Source organism: Mus musculus, chromosome X (assembly GCF_000001635.26).
Source record: "Mus musculus strain C57BL/6J chromosome X, GRCm38.p6 C57BL/6J".
In the NCBI taxonomy this organism is placed as follows: domain Eukaryota; kingdom Metazoa; phylum Chordata; class Mammalia; order Rodentia; family Muridae; genus Mus; species Mus musculus.
In genome coordinates this window covers 12,587,014-12,611,910 of record NC_000086.7, presented here as the reverse complement: position 1 = coordinate 12,611,910, position 24,897 = coordinate 12,587,014, and the positions used below count along the sequence as shown (strand labels likewise).

Sequence of the window (24,897 nt, the reverse complement as noted above, 5' to 3'; positions counted from 1 at the left end):
TTTTGTTTGGAAGAATGTGGAATTTGGGACTTTGGATTTGGAAAGCAGTGGAATGCTTTAAGTGGGGCTTAATGGGTCATCCTAGTAGGAATATGGAAGACTTTGTTAGTGAAAGTGATTTGAACTGTGGAGAGGTTTCAGAGGAAAAGAATTTTAATATGTGGACAAGGGACTGGTCTTGTAATACTTTGGTAAAGAATGTGGCTGCTTTCTGCCCTTTTCTGAAAAGGCTGAGGCTAAGTTAAAGGGATTTATAGTAATTGCATTGACAAAGGAAGTATCAAAAAAAAAATGCCCATCAGAGACTTTGTTCTCTGGTTAAGTCTCATGAAGAACACTTTGAACAAGCATAGCAAGCTGAGAAAGGAAACATAAAATTTATGGTTCAAGTAATAAATAGGGCACCAGGAAGTGAAATGGGGCGGAATCCTGTGTTCCAGGAGATAAACAGATTGAGGGAGTGGTGTCTTTGTGGCAAGATCCCACCCAGCTAAGTTTAGGTCCCAGCGTGGCAGTAAAAGCCTTTAATCTCTGGAGATAAAGGCAAGCAGATCTCAGAGTTCAAGGCCAATGTGGTACAGAGCAAATTCCAGGCAAAGAAAAGCTTAAATCCAGGTGTGGTAGTACATGCCTTTAATCCTAGCATTCAGAAGACAAAAGCCAGATCTCTAAATTCAAGGTCAATCTACAGAGCAAGTCCCAGGACAGCCAAATTTAGGCAATAAGGGAGTTGGAAAGCAGAAAGATGGTACTAGAATAAGAAGGGGCCATGATCCAGTCCCCGAAAGCAGCAGAACTCAGCAACTTTAGCCATGTGGCTCTGGCTTTAGAGTCAAGAACAGAAGGGACTACTGGGACAATTGACGTTTGTCTTAGGGTTTTACTGCTGTGAACAGGCACCATGACCAAGGAAACCCTTATAAGGATAACATTTAATTGGGGCTGGCTTACAAGTTCAGAGGTTCAATCCATCATCATCAAGGCAGGGACATGGCAGCATCCAGGCAGGCATGGTGCAGGAGGTGAGAGTTCTACATCTTCATCTGAAGGCTGCTAGCAGAATACTGACTTCCAGACAACTAGGATGAGGGCTTTAAAGCCCACACCCACAGTTACACTCCTACTCCCACAGGGCCAAGCCTGGCCTGGGGGGAGCAGGGAATGGAATGTGGTGGTTTGAATATGCTTGGACTAGGGAGTGACACTATTAAGAGGTGTGGACTTACTGGAGTTGGTGTAGCCTTGTTGGAGGAAGTGTGTCACTGTGGGGGTGGGCAATGAGACTCTCCTAACCACATGGGAGCCAGTCTTCTCCTGTCTGCTTTTGGATAAAGACAGAACTCTCAGCTCCTCCTGCATCATGCCTGCCTAGATGCTGCCAGGTTCCCACCTTGATGATAATGGGCTGAACCTCTGAACCTAAGCCAGACCCAATTAAATGTTGTCCTTTATAAAGAGCTGCCTTGGTCATGGTGTCTGTTCACAGCAGTAAAACCCTAACTAAGACAATCCTCCTGCCTCAGCTTTCTGAGTGTTTGAATTCTAGGTATGAGCCTCACTGAAATGCAGTCTTAAGCAGATACTCTTCCATCTCACTTGGACCTGGAAGGCAACAATATCCAGCCAGTCATCTCTAGACTGCCTTAAATCAGCACTGGCTATACATAGCTATACTCTCATGCTAATCCTTCAGACTGAGCATGGAGGACCCTGTAAATGGGCCCATAAGTAATTTTTGTTTTTCTTAGACAAAGTCTCATGTAACCCAGCCCAGGTTAGCTATGAACCCACCCTGTAAGTGAGGATAGCCTTTAAGTCCTCCATCTTCCTGCTCTGGACTCCCAGATGCTGGGATTACAGGTGTGAACTGTCAGACCAGTCTAGTGACAGCTGCAGCACTTTCCCTTCATGGTCAAATGTGCTGAGACTTTGTGTTTGAAACAATGCACCTACACACATTTTACCATGGGCAACAAGCTTCTCTCTGACCCTCTATGTCAGTGGGTCTCACCCTTTCTAATGCTGCAACCGTTCATATAGTTCCTTGTGTTGTGAGGGTACTGTAATTTTGCTCCTGCTATGAAGTAGAAGGCAGATACATATATATATATATAGGTGGAACAACATTATGAACTAACCAGTACCCCGGAGCTCTTGACTCTAGCTGCATATGTATCAAAAGATGGCCTAGTCGGCCATCACTGGAAAGAGAGGCCCATTGGACTTGCAAACTTTATATGCCCCAGTACAGGGGAACACCAGGGCCAAAAAAGGGGAGTGGGTGGGTAGGGGAGTGGGGGTGGGTGGGTATGGGGGACTTTTGGGATAGCATTGGAAATGTAAATGAGCTAAATACCTAATAAAAAATGGAAAAAAAAAAAAGAAAAGCAGAATCTAGAGGCTGAGACAGGCACCCACCCCCTCTCATTAACTTCTGCTGCTTCCTTAACAGTAATTCTCTTAAACGCACTGAAAGGTCTTCTTTCCCTCACAGACCAACAGTTTCTGCGTTTTTTTTTTCTGTAGGGGGTTACTGAGACAGGTTCTCATACAGGCCAGGCTGACTTCAAAATTATTATGTCGTCAAGCATAATCTTCAATTCCTGGGCTGCCTGTCTTTACCTCCCAAATGCTAGGATCACAGGCCTACACCATCACCCTCAGCTTCAAGATTTCGAATTTCTTAATTACATCTTATTTATTTTAGGTGTATATGTATGCAAGTGTGTGGGTCTGGAGGTCAGAGGACAAAGTTCAAGGGTCCCTTTGTCCCCTCTTCTACCATGTGGGCCCTGAGAATCGAACCCAGATTGCCAGGCATACAGCCAGTATCTTTACTCACTGTTATCTCACAGTATCTTTACTCACTGCTAGCCATTTTGCTAGCAGCCCAGGCTTTTCTTCTTTAAAGTAAGCTAACTTCATGCATTAAAGCAGGATCCAAAAAGTTACTCACCTCTTGTTTTGCCTCAAGGATGGTCCTTGACTTCCTCACAAGGGATGTGTCGAATGATTTGACAGTCACTAACTCTACCACTGCGTTCCCACCATAGAGACTGTACATGTCATCTGCAAACTGAAAGTCACTTCTTTAACATTATGACTAGTGGCAAAATACATACACTTTGTTTACATTTGTATCTTTGGTTAACAATTCTGTAAAACTGTCCCTTGGTATTCACAGGGTTCTAGAACTTTCTACAGAGTCTGAACTATATACTCTTACATGAAATGGCATAGTATTTGCATAGAACCTATGCTCAGCATCCTGTATATCCTAAATCATCTCTAGAAAATATATATCACTTAACATTATTGAAATACTATGTGGATAGTTGTTATACTATATTGATTATGAACCAAAGACAAGAATTATGGATATAAAAACAAAAAAGAAAGAAGAAAAAAAGAATGGATATAAATGTCATATACACAGTATTGTTTCAAAAAATATATACATTGTGGAATGGATAAATTAGCAAATTAACACTACCTTTCATACTGATTATTTTTGTATCTAAAGAAATCCATATTTGTTAAAATCATTTGTAGCTTTACAAATTACATATTATACAATATTAATGCATATTAGCACAAATATGTTTAAGCTTTAATATGCAGTGTCTCAGATAGGAAAAAGCCTTACAGGTTTGCTTATGTTAAAATATTCAGTAAAGAGCCAGGCAGTGGTGACACATGCTTTTAATCCCAGCACTTGGGAGGCAGAGGCAGGTGGATTTCTGAGTTCGAGGCCAGCCTGGTCTACAAAGTGAGTTCCAGGACAAGCAGGGCTATACAGAGAAACCCTGTCTTGAAAATCAAAACAAAAAAAGACAAAACAAAAACAAAAAGAACCAAACAAAATATTCAGTAAAGAGTTAAGCCTTAATATACATTCAAACATTTAAATAAATGAGGGATTGAAGTTGATGGCATATAAAGCTAGGGTAGAAAGCAGAAAGGAGAACTGAGGAAATGTGCTTCAGTGTTCTCTGTTAATCATGGCCCTCACAGAGGTTTAGCAATGAGGCCTCAGTGAAGAGCTTTCCTTTCCATGACTAGTAAACCCCCACTTATTACACATCAACCGCCCGAAGGCTACTGCGCTAGTGCGCTTTGTGTGAGTTTCCGACGGGGTGATGAAAACACTCTGCAGACAGACAGTGGAGATGGTTCTGCACTTAGTATATGTACCACCACCAATGAGGCAAACCTAGAAACGGTTCAAATGGTTTGCTGTAGGTTATACATACTGTCAGGATCTACAAAGGCACAGTGCTGCCACTGCCAGCATTGGAGAGAGATTCCAAACACACACTTTTGTAAACCTGAGGATTGGTTGATGTTGGTCTTTTGAGACAGGGTCTTACCATGTAGCCCAGACAAGTCTCAAACTTGTGATCCTCCTTCCTGTCTTCCCCTTGCCAGTGCTGGTATTAGAGACCTATGCCACCATACCTCCCCAAATCCACCTCTGACCCTATACCATTCTTTACTTGTTCTGGTCGTGTTCCTGGGAATTGAACTTAGGGCCTCACACATGCTAGGTAAACACTCTGACACTGAGCTATATCCCCAACCCTAGCACTACACTATTATTAGACATAAGAATTAGAGAACCTTCAAAGAATCAAGTAATCTTTCAGTTGAACTGAGTTGGCTCAGTGCTGGAGTGACTGCTTGCCTAGTGTGTGAGAGACCCAGAGTTCCACCCTTGCACAGAGGAAAAAAGAAAAGGCTTTAACCAACAACATTCCTCAAAAGATTTCTCCATCAAGAGACTGAAATGGTCACATGCCACCCTCTCTTACAGGTAGCATTGCTATTTACCTTTTGGAGAGCATCAACAAGGATCTTAGAAGCATCCCTGAACTGTTCAGAGTCTTCCCCATAACGCTTCCCAAGTTCATCCAAACCTGCCAGCTCCAATGAATACAAGTCGGGTGAATGGTCCTTGGCTAGATGCTTATGACGAGACAACTTCAGACAAACAAATAGAACAAATGAACAAAGGCGATGTCAAATGCAACCAAGTCAAGTTTTATACCTGACTACGTTAGCTGGCCACAGAAGCACACCACTGCACTATAGCACAAAAACAGTTCAAAATGGCAGCAAAGAGAGCTCCCTTAAATGGGTTTCTGATAAATTCAACACAAATCTCATTGCTTAGTTTTAAAAACTTAGATGTGAGACAATGCATGAAGCAGTAACTACTTGGATGGATATGGTGTGAGGAATTCAGGAACCATCAGTGTCTTCCTCCAGCATCCCCACCCAGAGTACCACCTTAGCCCCCAGCACTAAGCTTTCAAACTCCTTGAACCCAGCCCAGATAAAAAGGTTTGGCAAAGAACTTCAGAAGCTAGCAGGCAAGTAAGAAGATCTATTTCAGTCATGAGGATGATTTTAAAAACCACTTACTACAAGATAACTTGCAGATAGATTTTTTTTTCTCAGTGTTCCTGGGATCATAAATGTGGGGCATACTTAAGCTTTTCAACTGGCCTCATTTTATTTAAAGATTTCTAGGAACCAAAACAGATAGGACTTCAAAGTCCAAGCAGCCTACTTACCAAACTGGAAATATCATGTAGCACTTGCAGTTCGGAGAGAAAGAGCAGGTCAACCTTCAGAGACCAAAGAGTGGACATGGCTTTAAATACACAGCAGAGATCTGGACTTCACTTATCAAGGAAAGTACAACATAGTCTGAATACTAATCAGGTAAATGTATATTATTTTCCTCCCCTTGTAGGTTCACTCTAATTGAAACGAGGCAGCTCTGTGGTAGAGAAATGCTTATTATTTGCAAGGCTCAAGGCCCATTATCAGAAAAGCACGCACATGAACCATTATTTCCTACCAAAAAGGTGATGGTCACTCCCTAATAAATACTAGTGACTACCACTTGATAGCTCTTACTTCTAACGAAGCCATGCCTGAGCATTGACCCCACTGTCTTAAGATCCTACCAGTGGACCAGTTTACTTACTTGCCTTGAACACTTCCCAAAGCAGAGAATTAGGAAGAATGGTTCCTAGCTACCCACAATAGCTATAAAGGGCAAGAGATCCAAGCAGGGATGGCTGGCAGGCATGGTGGTGCATGCAGTACCCAAGAAAAGGAAGCAGGCACATCTCTGTGAGTCTGAGGTCAGCCCCATCTATAGTTCCAAGCCAGCCGGTACTAAATAGTAAGTGTAGCTCCAAAAAAAAAAAAAAAACCCAACCAACCAAACAAACAAACAAAAAACCAACTCCAAAACCCAAATGAACAAAGCAGGAGTGTCACTCTACTGCAGCACCCTGAGAACATGATGCAAAAACTGTGAGTCCACATTAGCAACAGCTGTGAATAATGACATCGAGTCACCAGATCTTCATAGCTCAACCAACCTCCAAGAAGACTGGTTTGTGACCTGTCTGGATCAACTGGCAACACTGGTAGGAAAATGATTTACTAAATGGCACTTCAGAAAAGGTGCGTTTAGTCATGAACCCTGCCCCAACAGAAGAAAGAGCGTGCCCCAGCAGTAAGTGAGCCCAATTCTTCATTCTCTACAACTTCTGTCTTGCTAAGGTTTCAAGTAGCATATGGAATGGGAATTTAATAATGACATTTACTTGATTCACTCAACAAATGAACCACTTACCTCATTATTCCTACTCAGAGAATTGAGGGGAAGAGAGTTGAGAAGGGAGTTTTCTTGAAACAGGCGGTTACGGAGCTGCCGCAATGTGACTGAAAGGTCTTCAAACACCGAGTTTGCTTTCCCCACCATATACACTCTCTGCAAGGAGAGTCAAGAGTGCTAGGTTAGCTGCCTTCTGCAGATTAAGTCCAACAGACAGACAAAGTACATCGCAGTTCTCACACAATCACTTTAAAACTATCACTAAATAACAGTTCTTTATAAGGCTCTTAGATAAGAACTTTGTCACTTACCTCCTCGCTGGGAGCCAACTGCAAAACTACAGGTGTTTCCTCCGAAAATAAGGAGTGAATGGAATTTGCAACGCTGTCTAGACTAAAAGGAACTGCCTGAAATGCAAGAGTAAAACTGCAATTATTTTTTGAAACAAAGTGGAAAGAAAAATAACCCAGCTTGTATAAGCAAGCAGCCTCAGGAAGGCACCTATGAGGACAACTCTTTACATTATTCTTGCTATATATCAACTGTGCGTATTACAGGCTTCACTCTGATGCCCAGGTTGCCATGTGCTTTGAACATGGGGGCCTCTTCTACCATCCTTCACTCTCCCATCACTCTTCCTTCCCCAGGCTTTTCTCTACGCCCTCTATTATTTTTCGGTTGTCTCTTTTCCTGTTGGATTCTGGTTTCTACATGATAAAAAACATGTAATATTGACTTTCAGATTCTGGGTTTTTTTTTTCACCTAACATTACTGCTTCATGTTCTATTAAAATTTCCCCTGCAAATGACATGCTTTTTCAATCTTCTTTATGGTTCCACATAACATTTACCAGGATTTTTTTGTGGTATTTTTTCATATAATATCCTACCCAACCTTGTTGTTTTTTCTTTCAAAAACAAAAACAAAAACAAAAAACCCCTCCACGTGTTGGGCGGTGGTGGCGCATGCCTTTAATCCCAGCACTTGGGAGGCAGAGGCAGGCAGATTTCTGAGTTTGAGGCCAGCCTGGTCTACAGAGTGAGTTCCAGGACAGCCAAGGCTACACAGAGAAACCCTGTCTCGAAAAAACAAAAAACAAACAAACAAACAAAAAACCCTCCACACAAACAAACAAATAAACAAATCACACCAGCACTTTTGATGGAAACTTAGAAGACTCAAATCTTTTCCACACAGAGTCCCTTTGAAGGCACAGGAGATTCAAGAGCTCCTTAGTGGGCTAAGTCTATCTCCCAGTGCCTAAATGAGAAATAATTTGCAAACATAAAGATAGGACACTATTAAACACAAACTAGTTTTGTTGTTTATTTGTGTATTTTTGGAGTGAGGGGTTTTGAAATCCTGGTCCTCGTACCTCTACTTGCAAGTTCTAGGATTATCTGTGTGTATATGTATAATATTATATATGTGTGTGAGTGTGTGTGTATGTATAATATTATATATACATATGTGTATGTAAGTGTGTGTATGTATAATATTATATATATGTATGTGTGTGAGTGTGTATGTATAATATATGTGTGTGTATGTATTGTGTGTATTATATATGTGTGTGCATATGTGTGTGTATGTATGTATAATCTTATATATATATTTATTTATAGGTATATATTATAGGTATGTATGCTTAGCTTTGTGTATTTTACACAGCAATACATTTGGGCTGTAATATCAATTGAACATATATGTCACTGTAATTTTATCTGCTTCCATTGAAAGAGAGAGCTTGAGGAAATCTGAGATACTGAATTTCAACAAAAGAGAAGCAGGCCTCATATAATGCTCTAACAATCTTTACGGGTGCTTTTCAGATAGAGTTAAGTCCCTTAGATAAGATAGGGTGTAAGCCAGGTTCTGGAGACCAGAAGAGGGTGTTGGCTCTAGATTACAGAATGGTTGTGAGCTGGCTGCCATGTGGTGCTAGCAATCAAAGCCAGGTCCTCTGCAAAAGCAGTCAATGCTCTTCATTGCTGAGCCATTTCTCTATCCCCTGGAATTTATTAAAGTGCAGCATACGTACAATACAGTACACAAACCCTGCCGTACAAGTGGGTGCACTCTCCTAATCCAACTAGATTAAGACAAGAACACCAGCAGTGCCCACAAAGTTGTCCACCCCTACCCTCAGGTGTGACCAAAATTTGCACTTCTATGCTATGCTGGGTTTGTTTTGTTCTGTACTATTAAAAAAATAGATTACAAAAAAAATTCTCTCAAAAACTATTGTACTTTTTATATTAGAGTATTAAAATAACAAGAGTCTGGAAATAAAGCACTTTGTGCCCTTTCAAACAGAGGACTCGGGTTTGCTTCCCAGAACCCACACGATGCCTTAACACCATCTCTAATCCCAGAGTTCCAGAGGATCTGATGCCCTCCCTTGACCTCCACCACACCAGGCAAGCACAAGGATACACAGACATACATGCAGACAATACACTCAAACACAAAGGTGGTTGGTTTGTTTGGTTCGGTTTTTGGAGACAGGGTTTCTCTGTGGAACAATTGTGGCTGTGCTGAAACTCATTCGGTAGACTAGGCTGCCCTTGAACTCACAGAGATCTGCTGGCCTCTGCCTCCTGAGTGCTGGCATTAAAGGTGTGTACTACCATAGCTGGCTACAAAAGAATGTTTAAAGCAGGAGTATTTTTTTTTTTTCAAATAAGCAGTAGCTCAAAGTGGCATCAAACTTAGTATGCAGCTTCATTACGGACTCAAACATGTGAACCCCTGGCCTCCACTTCACAAGTGTCTGAATTACACTGTACCCAGTATGTTTTTGTTTTACTGGAGATTTCTTGGTGACTTTTCATCCAGTACTTCCAGTACCACATAAAGGCTACTGTCAAAAAGCAGCAAATGAATGCCAATGTGGTCCAGGCAGAAATGCAGGGAAGTATAGAAAGCTTATTGACAGAATACTGGTATCCAAATGAAGCTCATCACTTTCAGGATTCCATGACTGGAACAGACACGATGCTTTCCTCTTACTCAACATGCATATAAACTCTTCCCAAACTTCCAAAATGAGGTCACAAGAACGAGAGGGGGAAGAGCAACCAAGTTCACAAAAGCTTGTTGTCAGCAGCCTCTCAAGTGCCTGCCTTCTGTGGACACCGCCTCAGGCTTGGGTGGAAACACCTATGACACTAACTTGCCTGCCTACCTCATTCACCTGGCTCAGGAAAGTTGGAGGCTGAAGAGTATAGCCCCAGTAATCAACCTGGAGAAGCTAATGAAGGAGTTAAATACCAGATTTGGGAGGAAAAGAAATAATTATACAGTCTATATAGTAATTATATAGACTCCTAAGCTCAACGGGTAAAAAAGGCCTGGGTGATTGGTACATAGTAACTTTTCCCACGCTGTTTTAGAGAGCTTTGCATGTTTGTTCAAGAATGTGAACAAATTAAGGAAGGTGCACGCCTTTAATCCCGCCACTCAGGAGGTAGAGCCAGGGGGATTTCCGGGTTCGAGGCCAGCCTGGTCTACAAAGTGAGTTCCAGGACAGCCAGGGCTATACAGAAAAACCCTGTCTAGGGAAAAAAAAAAAGAAATTCTTTATCAGGATCACTTGAAACTACAACAGGACAAAAGGAAGCCTTGCCAAGTAGAATTCAAAGGTTATTTCTGCCTTTAGATTGTGTGTGTGTGTGTGTATTGTTCCCTGGGCCTTCTATCTCTTTCCCCATTTTCTTCCAAGATAATCAGAAGCAGCCATTCAAAGTCAGTCAATGAAGTGAGCTCTTGTCATAGCTTCTTCCCATGCAGTGTGTGGCTAGTCTACTCCAAAGTGTTTAGTTTGGACAGGGCTTAGTTGGTAGAGTGCTTGTTATACATGAAGCAAGCCCTGGGTTCAATTCCTAGCACCACATATACTGACGGGGCATGTCTTGGTAACACAGAATTCAAGGCCAACCGGGGCTACATAAATAAGACCCTGTCTTAAGGGCTGGAGAGATGGCTCACTGGTTAAGAACATTGACTGCTCTTCCAGAGGTCCTGAGTTCAAATCCCAGCAACCACATGGTGGCTCACAACCATCCGTAATGAGATCTGATGCCCTCTTCTGTGTCTGAAGACAGCTACAGTGTACTTACATATAATAAATAAATATTAAAAAAAAGACCCTGTCTCAAAAATCAAATTTGGGTTTCTATGCTAATAAATTTTAAATGGTGCTCTAGGTTTTATATATTTGTACATAAATGCAATAGATATGCATTAATGAAATACATGGTGATTTTCATAGTAATCACATAATAAATGACAGAAATTGTCCTGGTGAATCTGCCTTTTTATCACCACCTTTCTTTTTTGTTGTTGGTTTTTTTGTTGTTGTTGTTTTTTGTTTTTTCAAGACAGTATTTCTCTGTGTAGCCCTGGCTGTCCTGGAACTCACTTTGTAGACCAGGCTGGCCTCAAACTCAGAAATCCGCCTGCCTCTTGCCTCCTAAATGCTGGGATTAAAGGATTGCGCCACCACACCCAGCTATCACCACCTTTCTAAATAAAACATTTTCATGATATGTCTTGGTAAGTAGGCACTATCCATTAGCACAAATGAAGACTTCACCATGTCACCGACCACAGCGTGCACTCTGTCCCCTCCACACACCTCCAAGAGTTACATGAGAATTTTGAGGAGTTTGCAGTAAACCAGTGACCATTCATTCTTAGGTCTATGTTATTCATTTCTGCTGCCTAGCCTTATACTATACAATCATACTTTATTTCTTTTCTTGCTCCTCTGGTTTATGAGAGAAATGATGAGATTTCTGTTTTGTGTGGTGAAAATATTTAAAATCTAACAGACAATTTAAAATGTACAATATGGGGCTGGTGAGATGGCTCAGCAGGTAAGAGCACCCGACTGCTCTTCCGAAGGTCCTAAGTTCAAATCCCAGCAACCACATGGTGGCTCACAACCATCCATAATGAGAACTGACTCTCTCTTCTGGAGTGTCTTAAGACAGCTAAAAAAATAAAAATGTACAACATGTTTATGCTGGTTAGCGTTCTGGCGATTTGATACAAGCCATTGTCATCTGGGAAGAGGGAACTTCAATTAAGAGAAAAAAAGTGCCACCATCAGATCGGCCTATAGGCATGTCTGTGGGGCAATGATTAAGGATTCACGTGAGGGCCGGGGCCCAGCCCACTGCAGTAGCACCCCCGGACAGGTAAGCTTGGGTAGGCTTTTTTTGTTTCTTTTTGGTTTTTCGAGACAAGGTTTACTCTGTGTAGCCCTGGCTGTCCTGGAACTCACTCTGTAGACCAGGCTGGCCTTGAACTCTGAAATCCGCCTGCCTCTGCCTCCCAAGTGCTGGGATTAAAGGCGAGCGCCACCACCTGGAGAGCTTGGGTTGTATAAAAAGCCAAGCTGAACAGCCATGGAGAGGCAGCCTGTAAGCAGTGCTCGTCCAGTCTCTGCTTCAGTTCCTGCCTTAAGGTTTCTTCTCCGAGTCCCTGCCTCGATCTCACTTCATGATGGATTGTGAGCTACAAGCTAGCACAAACCCGCTCCTCTCCAAGTTGCTTTTGGTCATGATGTTTATCACAGCAATAGGAAAGAAACCAAGGCAGAAGTTAATTATTATCACCATCGTTCAGTACATTACACCACTAAAGCATGCTCCAGTAGTGCTACTTCTAGGGACATAGCTAAGGGTTTATTATTTTATTAAAATTTTATGCAGCTGTGTGTGTGCCTGACAAAGCCAGAAGAGGGTACAGGATCATCTGGAACTGGAGTTAGAGGCTGGATATGAGAGCTGGGAGAACTGAGACCAGCGGTCTGCAGGAGCAGGTAATGCTCTTAAGCCGCAAACCATCTCTCTGGACCACTGGGTGCATATATAAGGGTAAGAGCAATCAGTACACTGAAGACATCTACTATGCCCCCATGCTCACTGCAGCACTAGTCATAAAAGCAAAGATATGAAAGCAAACAAAGTATCTTTCTAAAAATGGGGATAAAGAAAATGTCCTAGGGCTGGGGGTATTGGTCAATGGGACAGTACTTGCCTGGTGTACAAGCCATCCTAGGTTCTACCCCAGTACCAGAAAAAAAAAAAAGAAAATGTAGCATATATACATATTAGAAATACCGGCTGAGCGTGGTGGCGCACGCCTATAATCCCAGTACTCGGGAGGCAGAGGCAGGCAGATTTCTGAGTTTGAGACCACCTTGGTCTACAAAGTAAGTTCCAGGACAGCCAGAGCTATACAGAGAAACCCTGTCTTGGAAAAAAAAAACAAAAAACAAACAAACAAACAAAACCCATTTACAAAACATTTATAGAAATACCATTTAGCCAGGAAGTGGTGGCGCACACTTTTAATCCCAGCACTTGGGAGGCAGAGGCAGGAGGATTTCTGAGTTCGAGGCCAGTCTGGTCTACAGAGTAGGTTCCAGGACAGCCAGGGCTACACAGAGTAACCCTGTGTTGAAAAACCGAAAATAAATAAGTAAATACACAAATAAAAAAAATACCATTTAGCCTTCCAAGGGCCGCAGGGCAGGATGGGGGTTGGGGGTGGAGACATCTTTTTGACAACATGGGTGAGAACATTATGCTAACTGAAATAATCCTGGTGCTGAACAAATAGTGATCTCACTGATGTGCAGGATCAAAGGTAGTCGATTTCATCGAAGTCAGGACTGGGAAGTGGACGGGGAAAGGGTATGACCCAAATACATGGGTTTTTTTTTTAAGATTTATTTATTTATTATATGTAAGTACACTGTAGCTGTCTTCAGACACACCAGAAGAGGGAGTCATATCTTTTTAGGAATGGTTGTGAGCCACCATGTGGTTGCTGGGATTTGAACTCAGGACCTTCGGTAGAACAGTCAGTGCTCTTAACCACTGAGCCATCTCACCAGCCCCAATACATGGGTTTTGGGGTGTCTTTGGGACAGGGTCTTATGCCACCCATACTGCCTCAAACTTACTACATAGCCCAGGCCAGCCTCAATTTTGCAGTACTCCTCCTGCCTTAGCTTCCCAAGTGCTAGGATTACACAGACACTGGTTCCTCATTGTGCTCAGCTTTGCCTTGTGGTCTAGGTCATGGCCGTGGGGGGGGGGGGGGAACTGGACCTAGGGCTTCCTGCAAGCTAGGTAAGTACTCCAGCACTGAGCTATGAAGAGACTTCCAGCCCGCATAGTGTGCTTCTATAAGCATGCCACATGTACTTATAAACAGGATCACAGCAGAGTGAGTCTGCAAAAGAAGTTTCCCAAAGTGAGCAGCAACACACATCAGTCTTACAACATAACACAATCAGAAATTAAAACAGTAATTATTGAAAAAGAGCTCAGACATTTGGCAATAAAACATATTTGCAAGTAACAAATGAATTAAGGAATCACAATCAACATTTCAATTAAAATATAAACAAAAATACCACCCATCAGTAATGTCTTATAATTTTTTTCCTTTAAGTTCCAGTTTTGATGCATGTTTTGTTGTTGACATTTTTTGCAGTGCTTGGGATGGGACCTATAACCTTGCTTATACTAGGCTATCCATTCCACTACATCTTCAATCTTAATGCATGTACAAGTTTCTTTGGGACTGACCTGTTAACTATAGATCCAGAGGAATGAACATCTTACTACACCTGTTTTCTGATTCAAGTTGCAAATTCACCTCACCTTCATTTTTGTTCTCTTTTTTTTTTTAAGATTTATTTACTTATTATATGTAAGTACACTGTAGCTGTCCTCAGATACTCCAGAAGAGGGCATCAGATTTCGTTACAGATGGTTGTGAGCCACCATGTGGTTGCTGGGATTTGAACTCGGGACCTTCGGAAGAGCAGTCGGTACTCTTAACCACTGAGCCATCTCGCCAGCCCTTCTTTCTTTTTTTTGAGACAGGGTTTTCCTGTGTAACAGAGCCCTGGCTGTCCTGGAACTCACTCTGTAGACCAGGCTGGCCTCGAACTCAGAGATCTGCCTGCCTCTGCCTCCCAAGTGCTAGGATTAAAAGTGTGTGCCTCCATGCTCAGCTCATCTTCAATTTTCAATCAAAGGAGCCCTGGTTGTGGAAATGCCTCCCAAAGTGGAGATCATGTGACTGTGGGAGGAACCTCTCTCTCTCTAACTGTAATTCTGAGTTTCCAGGTGATTCTCGGGGCCTCAAGACAGAGAAGGGCAGGGCAGCCCTTCTGAGGCAGCTGCAGTTTTACTAGACTTCTTCCTAAGAACAAACGGAAGCAGTTTATTGTCCCTAACCTCCTACAGAAAAGAAAATTTCACTGTCAACTCCTGCTCACCTTCCTCTTTGGCACCCTGTTGGAAGAAGTGTGCCACTGGAATGGCCTTGCAGAGCCTAGATTTGTGCCCTTCTGAGCTTGCTCCCTCTGCTTGTGCTTTGAAGATGTAAGCCCTCAGCGTCCTGCTCAGTCACCATCCCTCCACCCCACCATGACTATTATCCCTCTGGAACCATAAGTCCCAAAGCCCTTCTATGTGTTGCCTTGGTCACAGTAGATTATAACAGCAATAGAAAAAGAACGGAGGCAGCCTCCCCTTACCTTACAACTCTCCTCCTTAGAGCATGACCACGTTCTAGTAAACTTACAACCACCATGTAATTTTTTTGTCAAAAGGAACTACTTTCAAAAGAATTTCAAAGGAAATTGTGTTTTAGAGAGGTTGCTTTCAAAAAAGAGGTTTAGACTACGGTTCACTTTTTAAATAAGAAAACAAGCAAGATAATAAAGACAGTTCAAAGAAAGATACAGAGATTGAAATTACATATGCACACACAAACACATGCAAATTCAATGGAGATACTGCAATAAGGTTGCATAGGTAATACTGAGATAATATTTAACAGAATAATACTAATCTTGGGTGCTGTTTATGCTATTACACAGAACTCATTTGCATTCATATCAGTTGACAGAGAAAGTTTGCAGTGCACCAAGTTTATGTAAAAAATACTCACATTCTCCAAAGGGTAGGAGATGACGCTGCCTGCCGGAAGTGCCAGTTTATCCACCCCCTTCACCATCACCATAATGGTAGCCCGTGGCCGGTGGAATAGGTTACCCACGGCAAGCCCTGGCCAAGACAGGTCCTAAAGATTGAAATGTGCAACACAGTTCTTAATTCTCAAATATGGAAACTATCTCCCCAGGAACACCTACTAACCAGAGTGAAGGGGTCCGGGGATGACACTGGCTAGGTACGCTCAAAGGCGACATGGGCATCTTACTGAAGCAACGGTCACAATCTCCTAAGGAGGGTCATGGATGCCTGCCTGCCTGCCTTCTTTATGTTCGTAAAGAACTTTTCTTTATCAGAAAGTTCACTCACAACTTTTGTGTAAAAAGGAAGCAAGTAAAGAAAGCCTGCGTGCTCTGCACTCTTCCAGCTGGCGAGCTGTTATTTTCTTCCCCTGAATCATTTTCCTTTATGCACAGCATTGCTTTTACCTTGCAGAAATAGCAAGAACTGTCAAAATGTTCTCTCTCCACTAAGCACTTTATACATAAAATGCCTTTAACCGTGATTCATGTTGCCTTACTAATAATTATTTCTGAAGCTTAATGGAACAGTCATTTATAGTCAAATTTAAGCTTGCAGAGAACCAGGTACAAATCTCATCCTTCAGTGTAAACAACAGAGCCTGCTCACTCAGGCTGTCCAAAGAAACCAGAGCCTGTGGGCTGGACCCTTAGCCCAACTGCTGAGGAGTGCCCAAGCAGAACTATCGGGGTGAGATTGCCTGGAGCAATCTCAAGTGACTGATGATGTCAGCAGCCAACTTACAAAGCGGCAAGAGGCTGTAAAAGCAAGACAGAGCAAGTGGCACCCCGTCCTCCTAAGGTTTGAGTTTCAGGCCTCTTGGACTGAATGGGTCCAGGCCCCTCTCTTACAGTTCTATCAGTAGCTAGGGACTACCATGGGTCACAGCCTGATTTTAGGAAAACAGCCACTGTTACATTATCTAACTTCAGATGAGATGTGTAGGCATTTTAGCATTTGTAGCAAATTAACTGCACTTTAAAAAAAAAAAGACAACCTATTAATAGCAGCACACCTGTAATATGTAAATTACATGTCAATTCAAAATAAAAATATACTTAAATTACTGGATAGATGCATCTATACACATGAAGGTTGTCACGATGAAGAGAGGTTTATTGATAATGATGTATGAAGACTTGGTTTTAGAAACATGTACTTAAGATTACCCCAAATACTGACGAGCCTTTAACGTTTTGTAATCTGTAGCAAATGTACTTGTGTTTGTCTGTTGCTCTTTTTGACTACAGGAAGAAATCAATAAAAAAATGTTTTAAAAGCAGTTACAACTATTTATTTTTAAGTATACATACTTCCTTTACAGAGAAGCCCATGGACAGTGCAGCTACGTCTGGGATTCGATCTCCTGGTATAGGCCAATTTCCATTTCGGAAAACAACAGACCCTGGCGATCTTAATATGCTAAATTCATTCCCTAAAGCACCTAAGGAGAAAACAGATAAATGAGCATCATTATATATCTTTTGCATCCACCTTGAAGTTTATTAAACATAGTACATTTCCCCATTCTTCACTGGGTCAACATGCTAAATTATATTTGGACAAAATACTGAATCATAAATATAAGAGAAATTTCTGGTGGGATTCTAGGGATGGCACGCAAGTCTTCATAGTATAGGTGCATGTGCTACTGCACATTTTAAACAACCTAATCCCAGATTGAAGCTATGCTCCAAGACTCATCAACAATTTACCCCCCAAAGCATCAGCTAAAAAGTATGTGTGTGTGTATGTATGTATGTGTGTATATATATTTTATATATATATAGTGTAACAGGGTACATATCTAACTCTGCCAGAGAATATTCTTTTTAAAAATTGAAATTAGCAAATATTAAGTATGCATAATGAGTTTCATTATGGTATTTTTATAGAGCTATAATGAATTTTGACCAATTTACCATTATCCTCTCTTGCCACTTCCACTCTCCCAGACCCCCCTCCTTCCTCTTCCTAATTAACCCTCTATTTTCACGTCTTTTTTTGGGGGGGGTAGTGAACCAGAGCTTAATAAGGCCTGGATCCCGGAGCATGGGTAAAGGATTATTTACAAGTGTATGGGTTCCTTATCAGTGGCTACACCAAGAAAATCCACCCATACCCTGCAACCACTCACTGCCTAGAGGTCTTCAGGGATGGGTGGGGCCTCATAAGACTCCCTCCCCCAGCTCCCGTTAACTGCCTATAAACCCTGGAAAGGGTGAAGCTTCCTGAGCCCTGCACAGCATATGGCAGGGTGCATCGAATTACAGCTGCTGTGGCTTTAACAGTGCCACAACATACCTGGAAGAGAGTGCTCCACAGCAGCCTTTCTATCAGGCTCGTATACTATTTATGTATTTATTTTACATCTAAGAGCATTTGCCTGCATTTATGTCTGCGCACCATGTGTGTGCCTGGTGCCAAAGGCCAATAAAGGGTATTGGATACCCTAGAACTGGAGTTTCAGATGGTTGTGAACCACCATGTGGGTGCTGGGAACTGAACACAGGTCGTCTGGGAGAGCCTGAGTGCTCATAACTTCGGAGCTTCTCTTCAGCCCCAGGCTCTCACATGCTCTCTGCCTTTCCCATAATGTTCCTGAGCCTTGGGGGACTGAAAGAGGTTCCTTCTAATGATGTAGATACCTGTCTACAGATGACCCTTAATGGGGGAACGTGGCAGACTAGCAAGAATTAGACATCAATGGCAGTTCTCTGGACTTTAAAAAGCAAAAAGGGTTTTTTTCTTTTTGGTACTAAAAAGGAAGGAAACCTGAAATCTTCGCATTATTCTGCTTCCAGACCTGTTCTATAATATGCAAATTTATGATGTTCTTATTTTACTACTAGGCTGGTGGGCCAGTGCATCCTTACAGGTTAGTCTACATCTCTGGATACAGGGTGTTTCCTTATGCCACCACATAGGTAACTTAGTGAAACCAGGACTGTCAAAGATGTGTGTGTGTGTCTATGTGTGCACAGGTGTTAACAGGTGGGATATAAAACACTTCAGTCTTCGGAAATCAAAGTCCATGAATAGTGTTTTCAGTTGACACACCAGGATGGTGAGAAAACATGCAGACCCTATAACCACCAACTAATCAAAGTGTGCATTATCTGCCGCTAAAAAGTGAAGGACGAGAAGCGAAGGGACTGACTTAAAGACCTCCCCTAAGGATGGAGGATCTGTTCCCCCACGGTCAAGTGCTACAGCAAGCACCCCGCCCCTGAGCCACACCCCCAGAACGACAAGTAGTTAATAGAAACTTTTGGTTCCTGTGGAAAAAAATTAGTTCCAAGTCTAAAACCAATCTTGGCCAGGCCTTCTATGGGAAAATGAGGCTTTGGTAGGGTATCAGTGTCATTCCCTCGAGCTCAAGAAAGAAATGCTTAAGCCTATGCTATGCGAATGACGCAGAAAGCAACAACAGTCAATGTTTTAGTCAGGCAGTTATTGACAGTAAATAAAAGGCCTCAGGCTAGTACAAATGCAGGCCCAGTTACGAGTTTCAAGTCAGCCCAGGGCCAGAGCAACAATTTCTAAATTTTTAGCTGAAAGCAAATTTTTTAAAAAAAAATTACTAGAATGGAATGGTCATCTGTAGGCAACAGAAATCTGGGTTTATTACCCAGTAGAAGTGCACAGAGCCTCCAGGGCAAGACTCAAAATGAAACACCTCAGGCATCTTGACAGCCTTACTTTGTGAAGGCTGGGGAAAACAGGCAAGGAGCCTATACTTTCCAAGAACACACCCATTTCAGGCACCTCTCTGGCCATGCACATAGCTTTGTTCTGAGATGTGGCCCCACACCTTCAGCTCCCATGGCATGCTGTAACTGCCTCACCTTTGGGGTTACCTTCAACCACAGCTGCCCAACAGTCCCACGGCTCAGAAACCCTTTGGCAGCGTCATAAGAGTAACATTGTCCAAGTTTCTGCATGTTACAGGCATCATGCCAGCTGTCCCTTACTCAGTGATGGGGGGAGTGCCACCTCAATTTACAAACACTGTCTGCCAGAGGTCAGCTCCACTGACCCAGCACGCTAGTTCTTAGAAAACCTTTTCCTTGTCCTGAACTGAAATGGGCTTCGTGTCCCTCCAGTCGATCTCCAGATAACCTGCCCCCAGCTTCACAGAGAAAGCCTACAGACTCTAGGCCACCCACTTGCTCTCCTACAGTCCCTAGCTGCTTCAACTTCTAGTCACAAGAAAACTGTGTCTAACACAATCTTCTGTTTGGCTTGCTCACAGACTTTCATTCATCTGTCTAAGGAATTATTCACTTACCATTTATTGATCCAGTTTTTAGATAGACGACACAGCAAGAGTTAAGTGACTATATAGAGGTAGGCAGGGATTTCAGTGTGTCTTGTTCATACATTCCCAGAGCTGAGAATAGCACCCGACACACAACAGCCTGGCAGATGTTTGCCGGGCTGATGAGCGAGTGAAGTCACACCCGGAACTACCAATTTCCCCTTCTCCTCAGCACAAACCCAAGTCCTGTCTGCTGCCTAAACTTAGAGCCACGAAGACAAGTGTTTTGCCAAAGCAAAAGCTATCTTGAAATGCTTCCCTTCAGGAGAAGAACCCTGGAACTGGAACTGCCTAGTCTTCGCTTTTCTACTTCATCTCGTGCTGCCTGCTTTGGCCCCCAGTCTCTGCCTACACCCTGAAACAGCACACTAAAGCCTGAGACACAGTTCTCCTTCCTCAATTGCCTCACTTCCCCACACATGGGACACTGAGTCCCTCTTTGGAATCCCACTTTGGCCTTCATGAAGACAAGGCCCCTGGTTTTCTTTCCAATTCCTCTGACTCCTGCCACGTTCTCCTCCTGTTCCACCCGTCAGAGCTATGGTGCTGGGCTTCGGATACCAGTTCTCTCTACCTGTTTCTATAATACATATGATATACATGTAGAGCCAATCATTGATTACAAATCTGTACTGTATGATAAAGCACCCATAAAACATTTTAACCTCTACAATGTTCTTCCCAATGTAATCATGATATAAACCCAAGTTTAAAACATCTGACCATTCCTATTTAAAATAAAAGGCTTAAAAGCACCCCACATACAGGAAATTCTAGTATATCCTCCCAGCACCCAACCGAATCATGTAGCATACTCTCTATTTGAAAGCTCGGAAGACTCAATTCTACACCATGCTCCCTGACTGAGCCTATCTACCCCTAAGGGTTAAACACCCGATACACTGCCCGCTCCCAGGCTTTTAGCCCCGTCTAGCTCTCCCCCAGTCTTAGGCCTACACACTCAGCACTGACATTTCTTTGTAAGTCTCACTGCCCCCTCAAACTCAACAGTTGGTTTGATTCTGGACTCACTAGCTTTCCAGAGACTTCTACAGTCTCTCTTCCATTTAGCTGCTTGAACGCTTCCTCTTTAAGCCCTTCTGCCACTCCACAACCAACCATCCACTGGTTTCAGCTGCTCTTTTCCTCATTATTTCCTGACACCCCTCAAACCCCCAACCCCCCCCCCACTACCATGGCCATCCCTCACCAGGCTTGCTGCAGCTGGCTGCCTATGACCCTGTCATACTACCCTCAGCTCCAGTTTTCTCTTCATATTTCCAAAATACAAATCTGTTTATTCACCCTTCGGCTTAAATGCTTGTGCTCACTGCCCAGAGTCTTTTGGGAAAACAATGTCCCCTGGCCAGCTCACCAAGCTGACTTCTAAGATTTCAACAAGCCCCCTGCTCTTCTGCTCTCATTACCCTGTGCTCACATGCACACACTGTTCCATTTGAATTCTTTCCCCCACCTCAGCCTTTCCTATAATCTTCTTGGGAGACACCTCCCCTGGGGGACATTCCTTGAGCTTCTCCAGTCTGTCTTCGAGAGGGAGTTAGTGTCCCTTCCTCAGAGACTCCACGATCTTGTGCAGTGAGCTTCTATGAATGATGGAACAAAATCAATCAACTTAAAAAAGGGATATGGGCTACTTCTGTCTCCAGGACATCAGAGACCAAAATCAACTCCCTCCTTTACAAGCATCTGTACCAATACCATGTGTTAGCTCTTGGTCCTTTTTCTCCAGGCTAAAATCTGAACTTTTTCAAATATGCCTCGGAACTTGGTAGTCATAGCCCAGGTTCCCTAGTTCTTTCTAGTTCCCTAACACTGTTTCAAAGCAAACAGTGAAATCTGAGCTCTTAAAGATGTTTTCCACTAAATCACGCTTAGTCACCATGGAAAATAACACTGTACTGACACCTGACAAGAGCCAGCAGCTCAGACAACTGTTATATGAACTAAACCACTTTAGCAAGGCTAGCATGTCCGGACCATGGAGAGAAATAATTATTTTACCTTAGACAAAAACCAAACCAAAAACCAAGACCTCCCTGACTCAAAATGTCATAGAGCTGAACACAGTGGTACTCATAAGGTAGAGACAGGCAGATCTCTCTGAGGTCAGGGACATCTAGGTCTTCATAAGATGGCAGGCAGGATACAGATGTCCAGCTGAACTACAGTGTCAATGGAAAGGTTTCGTTTTTAACTTTTAAACCAAATTAAAACAAAAGAATTCTCCCAATGTGTGTGTGTGTGTACACGGACACATGGATGTATGTGCAAGCATGTGGAATCTGAGGTCAACCTGCAGCGTCTTGCCTCAGGAACTGTCCACCCTGTCTCTCATTGGAATGTGAAACTTACCCATTAGGCTACAGTGGCCAGCAAGGAACTTGTAGGGATCCACCCACCTCCACCTCCCCAGCCCTGAGATTATCAGCACACACGGGTGCTTATTTATACAGGTGCTGGGGTTTAAACTCATGCCCTCATGCTTTTGTGGCAAGCAGTTACCAAAGTACCTTGAAAAATCCCCAAAGTATCTTGATTAAATCAGAATGGCCTTTCCAGAACCAACAACAATGAAGGAGACCCTAACACTTTGGAGGCCTGAAATATATGTTAACTATTAACACAGAGGGCTGGGCACCTCCAGGGCAGAGAAGAGGTTTGGTGCTCAAAACCATTACTAGGTCTTTTTCACTTCAACTGCCATTCCAAAAGTAGGACCAGCATCTCACACAGCACAGGCACAAGGTATCTCTTTGACACAAAACACCCATTCCTCCCCAAGGTGCTCTCCAGTTGATTTTTTTTTTTTTGAGACAGGGTTTCTCTGTGTAGCCCTGGCTGTCCTGGAACTCACTCTGTAGACCAGGCTGGCCTCGAACTCAAGAGATCCACCTGCTTCTGCCTCCCAAGTATTGGGATTAAAAGCATGCACCGCCATGCCTGGCTTCACTTGACTTATTGTATCTTATTGTCTGCAAGCTCAGCGTCTGTCCCACTACTCCCACGTTGCCACACAGCACTCCCTGTGCCACACACACAGAGTGGAAAGGCATCCATCCCCTTCTTGGAAGTCAACTGATCTGTCTGTCTTCAAACCCAGCTTTGATACATATTCCCCTTGTCATGCCCAGCTTTGATACATATTCCCCTTGTCATACCCAGCTTGATTCATACTCTGCAAAATGGGAATACTTTCTTCTAAGGATTACTGTAAACGAAATGCATTACTACATGATACTCAAGCCACAGGCCAAATATTAGCTCATTTCCATTCTTCTTATTCCATGTTAGAGAGCCTAGGTAGGTTCCACTAAGAAAGCTACCATTTATTTGACATGTGATCCTAAAAGCATGACTCATACCCTGCTCTCCAAATCCTTCAAATTGGGAACTGAAATCAATACTAAGAAATTGCGATCATCTTAAGAAATAATCATTATTTAAAAAACGATGACTCAACTTCACATCCTGATATGTATATATGAGGGAGGTAAGGGTTCACCCGTTGTCAATAACAACCATTAGAAATGAAGGTGGAAAAAAGACAGCAGCTAAAAAGCGGCAGCTAAATTGTTAGCTAACCTTTCCTTGGTAGTGGGTTGTGGTTCAACGGTGTATTAAGAAATGCAAACCCATCCTCCAAAGGGCCTTGAACAGGGAAGGAGTGATCAGACAAATGGGAGGACTGGGTCCTAAGCGGCTACGCGCCTTTACCCCCAAAGGCTGATGTCAGCTCCGGAGTCCCCCCAGGTGGCCCTGCTCGTCTCCAGAGACCACAAGGCCGCTCCGCCCGAGCCAGATCAAGGTCCAGAACCCCGAAGAGGGCCGCCAAGCCCAGACCGCCCCCACTGCGGCCCCCGCCAGCAGCCGCTCCCTCCCAGGGTCCCCGCGCCCCCTAGCTTCCCGCAGTGCTTCCCAGCTACTCACCCGCCACCAGAAAGAACAGGAGAACGACCAGCACAGCCATGGTGCCACGGTTGCTGAAGCGGAGATGAGCCACACGAAAAGGGACGCCGGGACTCAAGCGAGCACTGCAGCTCGACCGAGTGACGCGCTCCCGACGGTTCCGATCCCCAAGCCCCTCCCCTTTAGCCGCTCCAAGACAAGGTCTCAGCCAATCGCCAACTACGCCGCTACACGAGCGAGACGTAGCCTGGTCGACGTCAGCAATTGGGGCGGAGGCGAACGTGATGAATGGCATGCTCTGCCAATAGGAGTCAAGAGTTTTAAGAACAGGGCGGTTCTGTCCCGCCGGCCCACAACGACCGGTCACGAGATGAAGGGTAGGGCCCGCGGTTAGAGCAGGTGGCCCCACTGGTTGCAGGTTCTCGAAAGCCCACAGTGAGGCTTACTCCCGGGTGTGGACTCTTTGTCCAACCTCCGGTGACGATTTTCAACCCAGGCTTCGGTCTTTCCCGGTCTTGCACCTCCCGCCCGCTGCGACTGACAGATGGAAAGCGCTGGGCTAGCTCAGGTTTTGCTCTCTGGAGTACACAGACGCTGAGTACCTGAGGGAAGGAAGCCTGGCGCCTAGGGGAACCCCTGTCCATCTAGAAGAGATGCTACTTAAAATATAGGACTCCCGCTTGAATCTGAGTTGCAAAGAGTGATTTTTAGTGTGTCTAAAATATTTGTTTTACTTATTTTTATATATACGAAGTATCCATTGTCTGAAAGTGAAATATAACAGGGTATCCTGTTTTTTGATTTACTGTATTGAACAACTCTGCCTCCAAACACTGCGTACACAAGGAGTGATCCGATAGAATATTAATTATTTCGTTCTGAAATAATTAATATTTTCTAATCTGAATAAGGAGTTCAGGGAGGCTATGTGACGGCTAGACAC

At 43.4% G+C, this 24,897-nt stretch overlaps 1 protein-coding gene across 1 annotated transcript in view; it reads right to left on the bottom strand.

Moving 5' to 3' along the window:
- Atp6ap2 (ATPase, H+ transporting, lysosomal accessory protein 2) overlaps positions 1–24,152 on the bottom strand; it is a 29,293-nt gene extending 5,141 nt beyond the window's left edge. Inside the window, exons 1-8 of the mRNA NM_027439.4 lie at positions 23,976–24,152; positions 17,020–17,150; positions 15,624–15,755; positions 6,949–7,044; positions 6,656–6,793; positions 5,577–5,630; positions 4,831–4,980; positions 2,957–3,076 (exon numbers count right to left, since the gene is read on the bottom strand). Of these exons, the coding sequence (NP_081715.1) occupies positions 2,957–3,076; positions 4,831–4,980; positions 5,577–5,630; positions 6,656–6,793; positions 6,949–7,044; positions 15,624–15,755; positions 17,020–17,150; positions 23,976–24,015 (861 nt within the window). The 5' untranslated portion in view covers positions 24,016–24,152. The remainder of the gene's footprint in view (positions 1–2,956; positions 3,077–4,830; positions 4,981–5,576; positions 5,631–6,655; positions 6,794–6,948; positions 7,045–15,623; positions 15,756–17,019; positions 17,151–23,975) is intronic.
- Positions 24,153–24,897: the final 745 nt, after the last annotated feature.